The sequence below is a fragment of the Canis lupus genome, chromosome 9 (assembly GCF_003254725.2).
Source record: "Canis lupus dingo isolate Sandy chromosome 9, ASM325472v2, whole genome shotgun sequence".
NCBI lineage: Eukaryota > Metazoa > Chordata > Mammalia > Carnivora > Canidae > Canis > Canis lupus.
In genome coordinates, this window is record NC_064251.1 from 53,809,379 (window position 1) to 53,826,755 (window position 17,377).

General features: G+C 50.5%; 1 protein-coding gene and 1 long non-coding RNA gene across 16 annotated transcripts in view; one reads left to right on the plus strand and one right to left on the minus strand.

Moving 5' to 3' along the window:
- The window catches only part of RAPGEF1 (Rap guanine nucleotide exchange factor 1), a 137,522-nt gene that overhangs the window by 101,203 nt on the left and 18,942 nt on the right, over positions 1-17,377 (plus strand). For 6 of the 15 annotated variants that reach the window (XM_025475553.3, XM_025475556.3, XM_025475554.3 and 3 more), the window contains 4 exons: positions 762-920; positions 13,626-13,898; positions 14,843-14,935; positions 16,706-16,791. In XM_025475553.3, the coding sequence (XP_025331338.1) occupies positions 762-920; positions 13,626-13,898; positions 14,843-14,935; positions 16,706-16,791 (611 nt within the window). The remainder of the gene's footprint in view (positions 1-761; positions 921-13,625; positions 13,899-14,842; positions 14,936-16,705; positions 16,792-17,377) is intronic. The other 9 variants (XM_035721014.2, XM_035721015.2, XM_025475560.3 and 6 more) reach the window with 7 other exon arrangements.
- LOC112677354 (uncharacterized) lies at positions 7,662-16,726 on the minus strand. The gene is made up of 3 exons (XR_003146995.3): positions 16,588-16,726; positions 12,334-12,422; positions 7,662-11,202 (listed from the first exon to the last, which is right to left on the minus strand). It is a non-coding gene; the product is annotated as an uncharacterized LOC112677354 (long non-coding RNA).

Consider the following 17,377-nt stretch of genomic DNA (forward strand, 5'->3'; position numbering starts at 1 on the left):
GGTTTGGTTTCACATGATCCTTCCCGCAGCCTCTCACCCCCATGTTAAGTGAACTGAGGCTGAGAAAGGCAGAGAGACTTAATTGGAGCCCACCCACCACTGAAAGTAGAAGATGAGGGACCACACCCAGCTGACTGAAGCCCAGGCACTGCTGTGACGTGCCCTGTGCCTCCACCTGGCAAAATAGTAGTAGTAATTGTGCCTGTTAGCCCCTGTATAGTGTGGGAGGGACAGTTCCAAGTGCTTTACACACACACTGTCCCCATTTTACAAATGAAGACCCTGAGCCACAGAGACCTTTAAATAATACCCAAAGCCAAATAGGTCCCAGATGGTGAGGCTCAGGGTCAAAGCCAGGAGGTCTGGCTCCAGGAGCGTCCTCTGCGGAAGCATGAATAACTGCACGGTCCACTCCCCACCAAGGAAGAACTTGAGGCCCTAAGTCAATGGAAGAGCCAGACTGGGAGCCAGGCCCTCAGGGTTCTGAGCCTGTTTGGCCTCTTCACCTTACCACCATTGGACACAACTTGTGTGAAAGTTAGCTTTTTAAATCCACCACAAGGAGATGAAGCAGGGCACGCTCTTGTCCAGGTACACCTTGGCAGGCATCTTTGATTCCTGAGTTGAGCCAAGAAGTCATCCCTCTCCAGAATGTCCCAGCAGAGTTAGGTAGCAGCCTGCGGAGCCTCATGTGTACCTATCTGACTGTTCTCTGCTTTTTTCCCTCCTTCCCTGTCTTCTCTCTCATCCCTTCTGTCCAGCAGGCCTCCTATGCTGCTTCTTCCTTCTCCTCTGTCTCCTACTGTGTCCAGCAAACTAAAGTGGCCTTCACCCCCGAGGACGGCAGTGCCACTCAGGGCATCAGTGTGTCCGTCTCTAACTCCTTTCTCAGCCGGCATGGCAACTTGCCTGTGCCCTCGGTGAGTCACTCCCTACTGTTCTTTGCTTGGAAACATGAGTGCCATCTTTCATTTATCACTGTGCCTCCTGTCACCTGTCCTGCCACCCAGCCCTGGCTCTGTCCTCACAGACCCTGTACCCAACGGGAAAGGGCATGTGTGGTTGGTTCTCTGTGGCCCAAGGACTGTGTGAAGTTTTGGATGGGGCAGGTTGGGGGTAGGGATGGGGAAACATTAGCAGCCACACTCATAGCATTACCACTCAGGCATAAACTGGCAGAAATGTCTTGGCCTTTTTATTCTGATCTCCCGTTGAGCTCTGGGTCAGCCCTATAAGTGTTTTGTATTTAGAAAGAAGTATTCCTCCTATGGGCACCAGGGCCAGGGAGAGCACTTTAGCAGGGCATGACGGAGTCTAAGTCTGAGGGATGTGTTGGTTAACCTTTCCTGTGTAGCAAACCACTCCAAAACTCAGCGACTAAGAACAACAGTACCCGTTTGTCACTGCTTAGGACACAGGTTGGTAGGGTGACTGCCCGTCTGATTTTGGCTGGCCTCACTAACATCTCTGGAACCTCAGTGGGGACAGCAGGCCGATTTGGCCGTGATCTTCATGACCCTCCAGCCTCCATGAAGCTAGCCTGGGCTTGCTCCTGTGGCAGCTGGCGAGATGCCAGGGGAACTGATGGGAGGATGCGAGGTATCTTCAGGCCTAGGCTCAGAACTGACACACTGTGCCTTCCTAACATTCTCTCCATTGAGTCATAGGGCCTGTCTGGGATTCCTGGAGTAGGGAGCTAGACTCCACCTCTTGGGGGGACAGGGCTGCTGCTCAATCACCTTGCCGAGGGACATGGCTATGGGAGGGAAATGGGTGCAGCCTTTTCTGTAAAGTTTACTTCTGAAACTTATAGGACAGTAACCATTTGGGAGGCACAGTGCTGCTCTGTTGCCTTTCGTTGGAATCTGCATCTGTCAGGGATCCTAAACAGCTACCATTCTTCCTTTAATCTGCTGGGACTGAGCAGCAGGACAAGAGCTTGGATGGGGCCGTCTTTGGGTTCTACTTAAAATCAGTTTTGCCTTTGGGTAATTTACTTATCCCTCCTGGCCTCCGTTTCTTTCCTTTGAGATTATACTTATCTCCTACTTTGTGATTGTGGAGATTAAGTAAAATCATAAAGGAAAGCTGATTATTATAGCTCTTGCTCTTAGAGTTCTGGGTTCTAGTCTCGGCTCTGTCCTTGTTCTGCACATGACAGCTCGGACAAATGGCTTCACCTACCTGGACTTCCTTTACCCTCTACAACCTGGTGACTGGTTGACCTAGTGACTCTTAGAGACCTAGCCAAGCTCAGGTTCCCAGTGTGGTCTTGTCTGGTTTCCATCTTTGGGAACCATCCGTCCAGAGCCCAGGCTAAGATGGTCCTGCCTGCTGTGAGGGATGTGTTGTTCCTTTGGGGGCTAGAGCCTAACTTTTTAGAGCCCTCAGGAATCCTGTGTTTGCTATAGAAAGGCTAAATACCCCTCCCTCCCCACCCCCAGCCCCTGGCACACAGACACCCTCTGTTTCCTCAGCAGGCACTTCTGGCAAGCTCCTTTCACAAATCGTGCAAAACTTGGCCTTTATACAATCTCGCTCTTGACTGTTTTTTCCCCCTCTATGAACAGAAAGTAAGTGTGAGTTATCCTAAGAAAGTGTCTACAACGTCCCTTTTAAACAGTTTGAGGGCTGTCCGTGAGCTGAACTGTTTGCTACAGAGTTGATGAAAGTTTTGAGGGCATTTCATTTAAGTTTGCGCATGAACGTGTCATGATTTTCATCCCTTGGGGGACAGGCGAGTCTCAAGACACCATGCTTTGGAAAGACCGCTTTCTCCATACCAATTCCACAGTGCAGCCCAAGGGAGTGAGCATCTAAAGGTGCTTTATATTTTAAAAGGAAAGTCCCCGAGCCTCCAGAGCTGTTGGTAATGGCTTGAATGTTTGGAACATTTGACATCTGATACGCTGAAACTCCAGAGAAGTGGTTTAGTGCAATGCCAACATATTCTTCATGTGTTCTCTGCTTACATTCTGAGGTGAACCCCAGATGGAGGGCTTTGGATTTCTCTCAGAGCGGCCCTTTATTCCTGAATCTCCTCATTCCTGGGCCTTTGTCATCCTTCCAACATGGAATCCTGAAAGGTGCCCCTTAGGAATACAGCAGTTGTCAAATCTGAAGACCCCTGACTCTGTCAACAACCTGTTACTTCTGCCGGGGAGAATTCTAACCATTAAAAACCTCTTGGGATATCTGGGTGGCTCAGTTGGTGAAGCATCAGCCTACTCTCAATTTTATCTTAGGTCATGATCCTCAGGATCATGAGCTTGAGCTCAGGTCGGGCTCTGTGCTGGGCATGGAACCTGCTTAAGATTCTCCCTCCCTTTCCCCCGCCCTCCACTCATGGGTGCACTTCCACACGCGTGCTCTCTTTCTCTCCCTCTCAGACTCTCTCAAAGAAAAAGAAAGGAAAGAAAACCTCTTGAATTAGAATGGGAAAGCTGCATTGACAAAGCTTAATTGAAGTAGGGGCTCAGGGGTACCTGGTGGCTCAATGGGTTAATCCTCTGCCTTCAGCTCAGGTCATGATCTCAGGGTCCTAGGATGGAGCCCCCCCACGTCAGGCTCTGCTGAGCGGGGAACCTACTTCCCCTCTCCCTCTGCCTGCTGCTCTGCCTACTCGTGCTCTCTCTTTGTCAAATAAATAAATGAAGTAGGCACCCAAAGAGCACCTTGTTCACTCTTCCTATGTTCCAGGTTGAGTTTAATGTTTAATGAGTTTAACCCCCTGCACAGGGGTTCTCTTTGTGCAGGTCAAGCAGCAGGAAGGATCTGGAGCAACTCATGGCCCCCTCATCTTCAAGAAGCACTTTGGTAGGCAGACTACAACGAGCATCCAAGAGGCTCACACTGAGGCAGGGTATGAGTAAGGCCTGGAGAGTCACGGGCCATCAGTGGAAACCCCTGGGCTGTGGAGCCAGGGCAAAATCAGGCAGAGCATCATGGGGAAGGTGGCATTTGAGCTGTGGCCTGAAGGACAATTAGGATTTCAGGGAGATGAGGGATAAAGGGCAGGGAGAACAAGTCCAAGGTGTTCCACACAAAAGGACCTACCTGGAGGATGGGGACCAGAAAGCCTAATGTGCGTTTAGGAAGGTGACCTCAAGTGTTAAGGTTATGGGGGAGCTGGCTGAAGAGTGGTGCCTGTAGCCGGCCTTCCGTGTGTCCTCAGGGTTAGTACACCTTAACTGAAATGGGCTGCTTCCCCAGCTGCTCCCTCCTGATCATGGTCCCTAGAGGTCAAGCCAGGGGATGCCCACTCTCGCAGCACCTTCCACTGCATCTGCTCAGCTCTCTCATCCCACAGAAGTGCTGGCTCACAGTCCACAGACTTCCTGTCCTGCCCAGCTCGTGCTGCATACCTAGGAAACTGGAACATCTGTGCAGACAGGCATCCAGACCTGATGTGGGGTCTCTGGGGACATTACTCCTAGTTTGGTAGAAGAAGGTGTTTAGGGACATGAGGATTGAGTGAGAGGTGGGAGAGATGCAGAGAACCACGCACAGCCTCCCCGAGGTCCAGGCAGGCCAGGCCCCACTTCCTGTTCTGATTCCACTGGGCCTTGGCAATGTGCCTGGCCCGTGGAGGTGCCAGAAGGTGTTTCAGTGATGTGCCTTCCTACAGATGGCTCTCTGATGTGACACTAGGGTCCTCCGCTTCTGTCCTCAGACTCTCTCTTGGTCACTGGTAGCCCAGGGCTACCTACCGTGTTCTTACTGCTGCCCCACCACATGGCTGCACGCCTTCCACCTCCACTCCAGGTCTGAGTCCAGCTCTAAGTCTCCACTCTGCACTGAGTTCCCCTGTGCTGTCTCTCCTTTCCCTGGCCCTTCTCTGGCTTGTCCTGGTTCTGGTTTTGAACACTGGTCTTGTGACTCTAAAAAGAATCTTAAAAGTTGGATGGGGTCTACACTCAACATTACCCTTGACCAAAGTATTGAGAATCTCTCAGTAACCATTAGGGTGGCGAGTGCCCTTCAGGAATTGAAATATTGATGTCGGAGAAATCCCTTTCCTCCGCGCCTTCTGGTGCCTACCTTCTTTGCTGACTGCAAGGTCACTGAGAGGTCTATTCAGATGCTAGGAATCTGTTGAAATACTTCTTTACCATCTTAGTTTCCAGAGTGATTCTGAATAAGTAAAACTTCTTTGAGAAGAACTTGAGAAATATCCATAATAACTGTCCTTTGTTTAGAAAAAAATCTTTAGGACAGCCCCGGTGGCTTAGCGGTTTTGTGCCGCCTTCCACCCAGGGCACGATCCTGGAGTCCCAGGATCGAGTCCCGCATCAGGCTCCCTGCATGGAGCCTGCTTCTCCCTCTGCCTGTGTCTCTGCCTCTCTCTCTCTCTCTCTCTCTCTCTCTCTCTCTGTCTCTAATAAATAAATTAAAAATCTTAAAAAAAAAATCTTTAGGGTAAGAAAGTCAAGTATGTATCATCTTGAAAACTTCAGTGACAAAGGGCAGGGGGTGGGTCCATAGAGCCACAGCTGTCCCGTTCTGGGCAGATGGTGATTCTCTACGTGTCCCTGGGTCTACGTGTAGACCTTCGTGCTCAACCCCTTTCTTGGGGGCCTTACCACAGAGTATAGTCTGCAGTTGTGAGTGCAGGCATCTCCTTAGACTCGGCTCCCTGGGATTAGGAATTAGATCCCACATGCCTAACGGGTACCAGCCAAACCCCTCTGCTCCAATTCTTATTATTTCTTTTTTTAAAAGATTCATTTATTTACTTGATAGAGAACATGTGTGCAAGTCAGGGGAAAGGGAGAGGGAGAGAGAGAATCTCAAACAGACTCCTTGCCCAGTGCAGAGCCCAACATGGGGCTTGAGCCCATGACCCTGAGATCATGACCTGAACCAAAATCAAGAGTTGGACTCTTAACTGACCAGCCCCCCGGACACCCCATGTCCTTGTTATTTCCATGAATGTTTCCACTGAGTTGCCCAAGCAAGATATGAGGTATCCTCTTCCCTCCCCGCTACCACATACACAGCCCCTTTACATGTGGCACGCATACCAACTCACTGAGCCCTGCCACACATCCTAGCATGTGCCCTGAGCTGGTCTTCTCCAGCCCTATTACCAGTGGCTCCCCTACTCCCCACCCCCGGCACAGCCTCTGTGGCCTCTCTCCTGTCTTCCTGCCACCATGTCCCTTTCTCAGCCCTGGTCAGACTCCAGTGTCCCCTCAGCATTGCAGAGCCTTCTGCACCTTCGCCAGCTTCTGCCCACCTGTCCCCATGCGCGTGCCCTGCATACCCCCCACTTTCTCCTGGCACTGACCTCTCGGCCCTCCCACACACACTTGCTCTGTCTTCTCTCCCCCCTTCCTGAGGTCCACTGTGTTTTTCCTTACTTGCTCTATGGACCTGAGCACGCCATCCCCACATGAGTAGGCCTCCATTTCCTCTTCAGCAATGGGAGCTTCGAATTGTCCTGGGGAGAAGGGCAAGGCACACGTAGAGCATATAATGTAGTATAAAGCACACAGCCAGTGTTCAGTAAAGAGGGAGGCATTATAAAAATACTTATTATCACACTGGGAAATTGTTTTTTGCTTTGTAATGTTCAAGTTCTTTTTTCTCAAGGTCATAACCCTCCGAGGGTAAGGACTGGGCTTATTATGTGCTTGTGGACTCAGTATGTAGCTCAGGGCCAAGCCGGCAAGTGGCAGGTGCTCTGTGATGCCGGACCACTGGGGAGGGTCTTACTTCAGCCAAAAGCAGTGAGCAGTGACCGAGGAGGCATCTAGCTCTCTTCTTCCACCCACCACCACATCCATCTTTCCCAGCATGCCCACATTCCATTACAACAGCATGCTGCTGACTCATCCACTTCCATGCATCAGACACACTGGTCCCAGGCTGTGGCTGAAAACCCGACCTCTTCCTCATTTTCCTTCTCTGCTAACCCATAAGGTGCTGGCTGCTGGTTCTCTGGCTTGAGACCAGAGCTTAGGGACCCTTGGGCTTGGAGACTTGCAGAAGGAAGCAGCCACTGTGACTCAGCCATTTCTGCCCCTCATTTTGAAGATTTCTTGCTGCTTTTTTGGTGATGCTCATGGCATTTTGGATGGTCAGTGCTCTTGGATTAGCCACAGACCTAGGAATTAGCTTACAGCCCCTTGCTGCAGGCATGCTTCTGACTCTATCCATGACAGTCTAGCTGGTCTGGTACCACAAGGACCCCCTTGGTCCTTGTGATGGTCATATGGTGACATCGTAGACTGAGGGTGCTGTCCACACGCTGGCCTGTACCTTCACATTTCAGGCTGCTTATCTACTATGAAGGACCCTTCCTCACTGCTCTGTGATGGAGTGCTTATTCCACTCTAGAGATGGGGAAACTGGAATAGAGAGGCTGAACCGTTTCATGTATTCAGAGGCTTAACTTAGAGCTCAGGTTAGCATCCAGAGCTTCACTGTGAAAAATAGTGTTCAGGGCAACCCGGGTGGCTCAGCAGTTTAGCGCCTGTTCTTTGGCCCAGAGCATGATCCTGGAGACCCGGGATCAAGTCCCACGTTGGGCTCCCTGCATGGAGCCTGCTTCACCCTCTGTGTGTTCCTGCCTGCCTGCATCTCTCTCTCTCTCTCTCTCTCTCTCTCTCTCATGAATAAATAAATAAAATCTTTAATAAAAAAAAAAGAAAGAAAAATAGTGTTCAGGTGATGTTTATGAACTGCTGAATTGCCAGTAAATAGCGGAGACCTGGCAAGGCAACGTGAAAAAGAAAAGCCCGTACCTAGAGTGGTCATCAAGAGGAGGGTTTTCGTCCTTTGTGTTCTGACACATTACAGAGCTACAGGCTCTAAATAGAGTTCTAAGAATAAGTGTAAATTAGAGTCCCTGGCATGCTGTTTAAATCCAAACAATAAAAATAGTTCAGTCAGATTTCTAGAACTGAATTCAAATCATTTTTGAATCTGTACTAAATCTTTCCATAAGAGTTGATGCTTTTAAGGTCAATATTTAGTGAGAATACAGAGCATGCTAAAATGTTTGGGAGGTTTTTGCAAGAATATTATTAGCCATGAATCCATTAGCCAAAATCTAGTGTTTTCAAGGAAGATCTTGTTATTCAAGTTGCAAAAATATGTCACATGAGAAGAAATGCTATACATTTCCACTTTTACCTATCCTACTACCTAAAACTCCCAACCAGAACATTTTTGGTTTGTTTGGGTTTTCCTTTTTTTTACATCATTTGTTGTAAAATACTAATTAGAATTTTCAGATGGTTTTTAAAAATAGATTCCACAAGAAATTTATTCAAAAAGAGGATATTTTTTGGATCCAGTGTGGTGCTGATATTGCCTTTCTTTGATAAAATGAATACTGTCCTATCCCTCATCCAACAGGGCCAACAGAAGTGCCTCTCCTGGCCAGAAGCAAAGACAGATCTAAGGTGCAGGTGTTGGTAGCAGAGACCTCAGAATCTGCCACTGGGCTTTGGAAACTTACCCTTTTGACATTATGTAAACCACAGTTGTTATAAATGAACACAAAGGCACCAAAGAAGGAAGTTGCTTCCAGATGTAAGGTAGACTCCAAGAAAGGTTTTGGTAAATAAGTAGTTGACTGGGACCAGGAAGGAGAGAGGAGACAAGCATCTAGCAGACTTCCCCTCAGGGTGCCACAGGGAGTAGAGAGGAATGTTATCAAGGGTCCTTCCTGGTGACTTTCCATCCCTTAAGAGCCAAAGCAGGCGTGCTTCCCTCCAAGAGATCCGTCCCGTAGAGATGGTGAAGGGTGTTGTGCAGTGGCTGAAAGCTTGACTTCCTTCCAAGAGAAATAACGTAGCCCGGTGTTGTGTTGACACTCACAGTCTCTGGTTTAAAGGAAGTGTGAGCCCAGGACCAGTGCTGAGCTGTGGTTCCCAGTGAGTCTCCGTATGGGAAGGAAGCCCAAACCACACTAGAGCAGCAGCTGCCCTGGGGTGTGTTTTCTCACAAATGATGGAGACGAATGTAAGCCTGAAAACCAGCAGTCCAATAGCTTATCTGTGTTGGTAAGCAGCATCCAGAAACACTGAAGTCATAAGCCTTGCTGGAGCCAAGAGTATGCAGTAATGACCAATCTCTGGCAACTTCTGTGCTTCCCAGACACTTTACGACAGTAAGTCCATTCACTCAAATGATTGCCTCTACCCATAATTGGGAGGGCTGAAAGTTCCTCAAAGCTCGGAGCACCAGTCACTGCAGCTGCAGAGCCAGCGGAGTCATTGGCCTGTGGCTCTGGCCCTTGGCTGCTGGCACACTCTCTGCCTCCCCTGGCACCCTCATTCTTCCTGACAGTTACAGGAATTAAGTGGAATGTCTGTTACAGTGAGGAACCAGAATTTTGCATTTAAAGGTCTCTCTCCCTGCTTTCTTGCCAGCACAGACCGCATCCCTAGTCATTTTTCATGCCAAGACTATAATGGAGATAAACTGTCTTTGAAAATTGATGCCTGGCCAGCTTTGAGTGTCTTTGTGTTCTAGCATGTGTGTGGCCACCCATCAACCTACAGGGTCGTCAGCCATCGTTTCTCCACCTGGAAGACTCAGGGCGGTTCATTCACGTGTCTGTTTTGAATAGAGCAGGCTACCAGTTTGTGCATCTCTTGTGAGGGCAGATGTCTCTGCATCCCTGGCTTGTATATAAGCCTTGGCTCGCTGCCTTTGCTTGCTGGTCATCACAAAACACTTAGCCAAGGAGATCTCCCAGCCAGGTAGTAGGCTGTATCCTGCCGATCCATAGGATTACATGTTTGGGGCCTGTCACACACCCAGAATGTTCACTGAGTGGGAAATCCCCTGTGCCTCTCTTAGGAGCCAAGCTGTGTTACAAGGTGTGTGGCCAGCCTGTTTCTTTATCTTTGTGATAAGAATCGTAACAGCCCTTCATGTAGATTAAATGAGAGGATTCGTGCAAACCCTTAGCTCCTCATCTGACCAGTAGGCATCACCACCATCGCTAGATGGTCGTTGCTGGCTCTATGATTGATGTGTGTGTGATCAAGGCTGACATTGGGAGCCAGGCAGCCCTTCCTGCTTTCCTTTCCGGGGACTTGCTCTGGCACTGCTAGATCTTCTACAGAAATCTGCAATCTCCCAGCCAGGCAGCTCCCCTCATGGTATAAAATCCTCAGCCCAAACAGTCACTCTGGCTATAAATAAAAATCCCTGCCACAGAGAGAGCAGCAGCTTTCTCTTAGAAGCAAAGCCAGGCACCAGCCAGGTCCTAGAATAAACTCCAGGCGGTGATGAAGTGGTGTTTCTGCTCAGTGGCCAGCCTGCCTTGCTTCCTGCCCATATGAACAAATGTGGTCTTAAAGGGCCTGGAAATACTCCTCTGGGATATCTATAGAGACCCGCCTTATTGACAGTGGTGTGACAATGAGCCCCAGTGTGGCCCTCCCCTCTGGAGTTGCAGGAGGGGCACTGAGGGTGCTTTGTGGCGGTTAGAGAGCGGTGCCTTACATCTCCCCACCCCCTCAAAGGTATTTTTCAAGCTTGGCTCTTGTCCCAGCAGGACTGCATAGCTGGAATACCAGAGCTGCTCACTGGCTGGAGCTGCTGAGGGAGGGAAGGGCAGGCCCGACTGGGAGGCTTTGTCCTAGAGATGCAAGCCTCCTTGCTTTCTCCATGGTGGCTGCCCCTCCTCTGCATTGCACATCCTTGGGGCATCCATCCTTGGGGTGTCTGGAGCCTGTCTCCTGACCCCGGTCTCCCGCCGCGGCAGAGTTGGGGGGGAAGCTAGTCTGTTCGGCTTCCACACTTAGAACCCAGACACTGCTGCGAGGCACTTCGTTAGAATACTAGAGTCGCTTCCTTTCTAGTCTTCATTCAGTAAAAATGTAGTAGACCCCGCTAAACACCTCAGCTCTGTTGCTTATAGCGGTTCCCAGACTGGTACTTTGGAGGGCGAGGGAGGAGAGCAGACAGTCTTGTCACCCGCCAGCACTGCACTCAGGACTCCCAGAGCATCACCTCAGTAAATCTGCACAGAGATCCTCTGAGAGAAGTGCTGTTGTTTTCATCCCCATTTCATTTATTCCTTTTTTTATTCATGTATAATTAACATACATTATTCCATGTTTTCATCCCTGTTTTAAAGACTAAGAAACCAGGGTGCCTGGCTGGCTCAGTTGGAGGAGTGTGCAACTCTTGATCTCAAGGTCGTGAGTTCGAGCCCCATGCTGGGTGTAGAGATGACTTAAATAAATAAAGACAAAGGAATTTTGGTTATGTACCCAAGGTCACAAGAGTAGAAAGAGATGGCCCAGAGCCCCATCTGTGTGACCTGGTGAGTGTGTCCTTGGCAGTCACCCTTGTACCATCTCCTGGAAAGAGCACCTGTGGTGTGTGGGAGTCTGCCACCCTGAACTTGTCAAATCAAAGCTTGTTGAGAAGGTGCTATCAGACCTGATACATCTTGTGATCACACAGGAACCGCTTATAAAGATATATCAGGTGCTCAGTTACTGCTGTGCTAAGTGAATTTACATCTGGGTGGGGGGTGGTCAGTGAGTGTCAGGACTCCTGAAAGAACTGGCATATGTCTCCGTCTGTTCAAGCTGCTCTAACACAGTTCTGCAGACTAGGTGGTTTATACACAACATGGTTCTAGAGGCTGTAGGTACAGCTGGTGCCCCCTTCCGGTCACAGACTTCTTGTATTCTCACATGGTGAAAGGGCAAGGCATCTCTCTGGATCCTTGTTTATATGGCACTAATCACATTTATGAGAGGTCTTAGGAGTCCCCCAGAGGTCCCTACCTTCTAATACCATTATCTATGGGGTTAGAATTTCAGCATATTAATTTGGGAGCCACAAACATTGAGCAGCAATATTGAACATTGATCTTAAACTAGCTGAATTCACGTGCAAGGGAAAGGCATCTATCAGCAGATCTCATGGCAACGCCTGCCCTTGGAGATGTGCAGACAACAGATCTGAGAACCTGGCTCCTGTCCTCACGACTGAAGCCATTTCCTGAGATGGCAACGTGGGCTTCTCTCAGGGTGGCCTCCTAGGACTGGATCCTACTATCTGTCCACTGTCCAGTGCATTCCCACACTGTCTTCTGTAGCCTTTCCCAGCCAGTGATAGAGGCTCACTATGGCAGAGCGTTCACCAGGGATGAAATAGAGAGTCCCAAAAGCCAAACACTTTACCCCACTGCCATCCCCAGAAAGGCCTATGGTAAATCCCCCAGGCCTGGGTGGTTCCTGGAGTCAGTGAAACGTAGCACTGTGGATGCTCGGGCACAGCATGAGAGCCTCAGAGCTGGAGGTCCCCTCATCCAGCTTGTTTAGAAAGAAGGATGGGCATGGAGCTTCTTACCAGGAAGCTAAATCCTCAGTATCTGTCGCTCAGAGCACGGATGGCATTTCCCACTGATTCTTTGACCACGTACAGGCTTGGTCCTGATTCTGGGAGTTAGATGGGGAAATAGAATGTGTAAGAGTGAGTAGGCACCATGGCCACGTGTCCTGAGTCTGATGTAAACCAGCTGCGTGAGAAAGGCACTGGGGCCCTGAGTTGTGGCCACTCTCAGTCCAGGGTATGGTGTAGCTTTGCCAAACCACTTAAGGATATGAGTGTCTTTAATCTCCTGTTTAAAATTTCATTTCTTCCTCCTTTTCCTTGTCTATGGGTTGTGAAAATCCAGTGGAAAAGGCAGAGAACATTTGAATGAGCAGTGTGCACATTTGTGTTGCACTTGGCTCTTGTCAGATGCTGGCATCAGTAGCACGCAAGTAACCCTAACAAGGACTCTGGATACAGACCCTTTCACGTGCCCCTATTCCATTATCCCGTGACAGCATCAGGTTGTTGGACCCTTTGTGGGACGTGGTGACGTCCTCAGGTTCTGAGCCTGGTGGCCCCTCCCACAGCAGAGCCCAGGCCTGGACCGTGCTCAGTGACACTAAGAAGCTGCGAGTGTTCACTGTGCCCCCTCAGCCTGGCTTCAGATTTCTCTGAAATCTCTAGGGTAGTTGATACCACCCTAGAAGCATTGCAAGACCCTTTCATTTTTTTTTTCAAAAAAAAAAAAAGATTGTGTAAGAAGGGACATGAACTCATCGAAGTTTTTAGCATTTTGATAGCACAGTCCTTCCAGCCATTTCATTTTAAGGCCTAACCCTTCCCTTTGAGAAACATTTCAGGTGGGTTACAGTATTTGAAAGGCTCCAGTGTTTGATTTTTAAGAGAGACAACCAAAAAGATTCAAAATGAGTGAATAGGACCCAGGTGTCCACACACATGGAATTTAGCCACAAGGTTCCTGAAGGGACAGAGGCCCAGCTTGGGTTCTGTGGGTTCAGTTCTCTAACAGCAGAGAGTGGGACCACCTGTACGGCACATGGGGCTTGCTCTTCTTTGGGGGTGCCCACATCCCACTGTTGGGGTGTGGAAGGTGGCACTGGTCGGTCCTCGTGCCTGGGTCAGAGAACCTCAGCTAGAGGGTCATAGGGGTTGGTTTGGCCTGATCGGTGGTCGGTGGTCCTCATTAGAATTACTGTGAGCAGGCTGCACCGCTCAGCCGAGTTAATCTAATGACTTTTTCTTTTGTCTGTTTTCTTCTTTCCATCTTCCTGTTTTTGTGTTTGTCCTCCGCTTTGATTCTGTAGTATAAATCTGTGTTTAGGTCCTACTCCCAGGATTTCGTGCCTCACAACCACGCTTCCGTTCAGCCTTTCCTTCCGCCTACCTCCTCTGCCTCTCCACACTTCCCAACTGTCCACCAGTCTCAGAGCTCTGACTTAACGGTGCCAACCGTAGCCAGTCTGCCTCCCAGCACCGTGGACGGGCCTCTCTCGTCTTCTCAGGAGAGCAGCTTTCACGGGAACACTGTCTGCCTTCCTTCCGAAACCTCTTTCACTGACTCGCCCCAGACGCCTTTGGTGAGAACTCAGCGCCCCCCACCCCCACCCCCTGTTCACTCGAGGCTGCCCGTGAGAAGGCGGTATGGCTGCTCAGGAGTTGCCCCCCACCCCCCCACCCCCCACCTTCACCCCTGATAGCAGCGAGGCTAGATCCAGGTCCCGGAGGGTCACAAGGTGCAATAGTCACCTATCTGTTTCCAGAACAGAAATGGAGCCTTCCATACAAAGTTCCCATCAGATGAGGAATCTGATTTTCCAGAGACGGGTTAGTGACTATTTAGGGATGGTCATCGTAAGCACGAGACAGAAAATGCTCCTGGTTTTTTGTTGGGTTGTGTGTCGTTACGGAGAGCTACCAACACCTTTGGAAGACAGATGCAGACAGAGAACTCTGACAGCGGTCAGAGGTGGTTGCCTCTGTAGTTGTGTGGTGCTGATGGAGGACCTGCCTGCCTGTGCTCTTACATCCATGGAGCACTTCATCCAGGCACAGGGCTGCTACCTCACAGGTGGGGATGGACACGGGACAATGGGGCAGAGTGAGTGTGACCCAGTGGGGCAGCTGGGGGCAGGTGGGCACGGCAGCGTGTTGACCTGTATTGTGTTGCCTCTCTCCTCTCCCTCGTTGACCCTGGGTTCCCACCGCAGGCCCCTCTGTGACAGCGCAGAGAGGGGTGTGTCTCCTCAAGGGCAGTTTGAATGGCCCTCGACCTCTTTGTAGAAGAGCCAGCAGGAAACTTGCATCCTCTAAAACGCAGGGGCAGGAGGTGGCAAAAGTGGTAGCGGTCTCTGGCCTGGGAGAAGCCTCCCAAGGAGCACTGAGTGCCCCCTGCTGCCTTCTTTCCCTCCTCCCAAAAGGAGTGTCCAGGTCAGGGCCTGCCCATAGGCTGCTCTCTCTGAGCAATGCCGGCTGACGAGGGGGCCTTTCACATGTGCATTTCCTCTCATCCTGTCTCCCCCAGAGTGAAAGCACCAGCGAGGAGGCTGGTGAGGGTGAATACGTCAATCTATATTCCTCTGGCCAGAGCAGCAGGGAGCTGGCTCACTGTGGAGGAGTAAGTAACCTCAAGGCTGCCTCGTGCATGTGGCCTGGCCTGGAAGGGTTGGGTCCTGCTTCTGCCTGGCTGAGCCTCCCGGTCACTAGCAGGCTGGGGCCCCACAGCCTCACTGAGAACCAGCATGGCCTGGTGGGGAGAGGATGTAGCTCCTGGTGGAGATCCTCCCTCTGCTTTCGCTGCGTGTGGCACTCTTCAGGCCTGGCCAGATGAGTCTTCTGGAAATCTGTAGAGGCCACACATCAGTTGCTCTCCAGGATTTCTTTCTATCCCATCTTCTAGTGTTGAGGTCCATCTTCTGTCCCCTACCCAGAAGGCGGGAGCCTTCTCTCCTACAACACCAAGCCTCCTGAGCCTTCGCCCCCGCCTCCACCTGCAGCACGCTCCTTGACCCCCACCCCAGGAACAGTTTTTGAGGAAGCTGGGTGGGTCTGGCAGGAAGCTCCTGCCGTGTTAATATACATCCCTCCTGAGAGAGCGTAGAGAACCACCTGATGTGCCCACCCTTGGTCAGCTCCTGTCCTGCTTGATATAGCCTTTCTGCTGAGCAGTCAGCTTGCCAGGTTTTGCTGCAGCAAAACGTGAGCAAGTTCAAAAGCTTCAAGAATGAGTCCCTTGAGAGGTGCCATGAGGACTCGAGTCCTCCCTGGTGATCAGCTCACAGGGCCCAGCCCATTAACAGAATGGTCACTCCTGGTGAGATGGCCCCCCCAGCAACATCTGCATGGGATCTTAGATGTCCACACAAGGCAAGGCCCATTTTAGTTAGCAAGTTAGAGAACATGTGGAGATTTCACTCTGGTGGGATTCCACCCTGTCTGTGGAAGCAATTTCTCCCCTAGTGTTCCCTCCTCACCTGTCCCCTCTGGTGACCTGTGTCCCCACATCGTCCATTTTAGTCTCCACAAAGTGAAGCCCGTGGCTCTCCTCCTCCACCCATGACCACACTCGGTGCCACCTTTACCTCAGAGCACTATCCACGAGGATGATCTGTGTATTCATGCCACCTTGGTCTCTGTTGCGGCCTCAGGGGCAGACCAGGGATGCCAGATAGCTGTGTTGTCACTGAGTAAGGTGGGCCCAGATTCCTAGGGCCGGGCCACTGGAGGAGAGGGGGTTGTACTCATGCGCTCGAGCAGCTAGACTCGGAACCGTAACTGAGAGGCAGTTGAGCATGGCAGTCGTGAGGACTTGGTTTAACTAGGAAGTCAGCAAGGGTTTGCCGCATACTGGCAGGGCCCAGTGGTTAAGGACACAGGTTTTGGAGGCAAACGACCCTGGATTTGAATGCAGGCTGCAGCCTTCTAACCGTGTGGTCTGGGGCAGGGCCTTTCATTGTTCCCAGCCTGAGTCTGTGTATGAGTGGGCACAGTGACACCAGTGAATGGACAGGGTCTGGGTAAAGGCCAGGTGAGAAGAAGGACGAAGCTCTTAGCGCAGCACCTGGCTGAGCTTGGCTGAGCTTGGCCGAGTAGCAGCAACGGTCACCGTTCTTTCTTCCAGAAGGTGCTCCAGATGACTTCATCCAGGTTGGCAGCTGACATAGGTCCTAACTAGGGGCACCTTCCACCGTCCACGAGGGCAAGATGCTAGTCCAAAGAGGGCCTTGCACCTGCTGTGTAACTAACCGCATTCACAGTTACCTCGTTTACCTCTCAGATTGCTCCATAGGAACTTGAGCTCCGAGGCCACTTCAGGCAGGAATGCTGGGAAGCAGATCCCTCAACTTGGGGCACCTATCACAAATCCAGCACTGACTTCTCTTTGCAGGAGTCACCAGCTATGAAAGATGGACATCCCAGAGACCCCTCATCGGTCAGCAGCACACCTGGGAAGGAGAGCAGAGACAGCGACAGGTAGGAAGTGGGCAGGTGGAGCAGGTTCCCTGAAAGCTGCAAGCCCACCCGGAGTCTGCTTCTCCTTCTGCCTCTCCCCCTGCTTGTGCTCCCTCTCTCACACTCTATCTCCCTCAAATAAATAAAAATCTAAAAAAAAGAAGAGTTGAACACTTAACTGACTAAGCCCTCTGCCCATCAGCATGCCAGGCTGCAGAGCTTTAGGTGTGCCTCCTCTCTCTCTTCTTTCTTCTGAGTCTCAGAATTATAAGTACTCAGGGAGAAAACATGGCAAGGACAGAAATGTGTGAGCAAACCCAAAAAATCACTAATAATCCCACCCTTAACACTATTGGTTCTAGCATGCCGTCTGCTGTTATTTCCTGATTGTGTGCTCAGATATTACCTACTTTAAAAATTACCCATGACAGTGTTTTCTTTTTCCAACCCCAGGCCAACCGTCCTCGGCCTCTTCTAAGTTCAAGTGCACTAAGGGGGTGTAAAAGACTCCCCCCAAAAGAACAGCTTTTTATTGTGAGTTTCTAGATGTGGTGTGTATATTGTGTTGTCAGACCACTTGAAAGTAAGTTACAGATGTGACACTCAG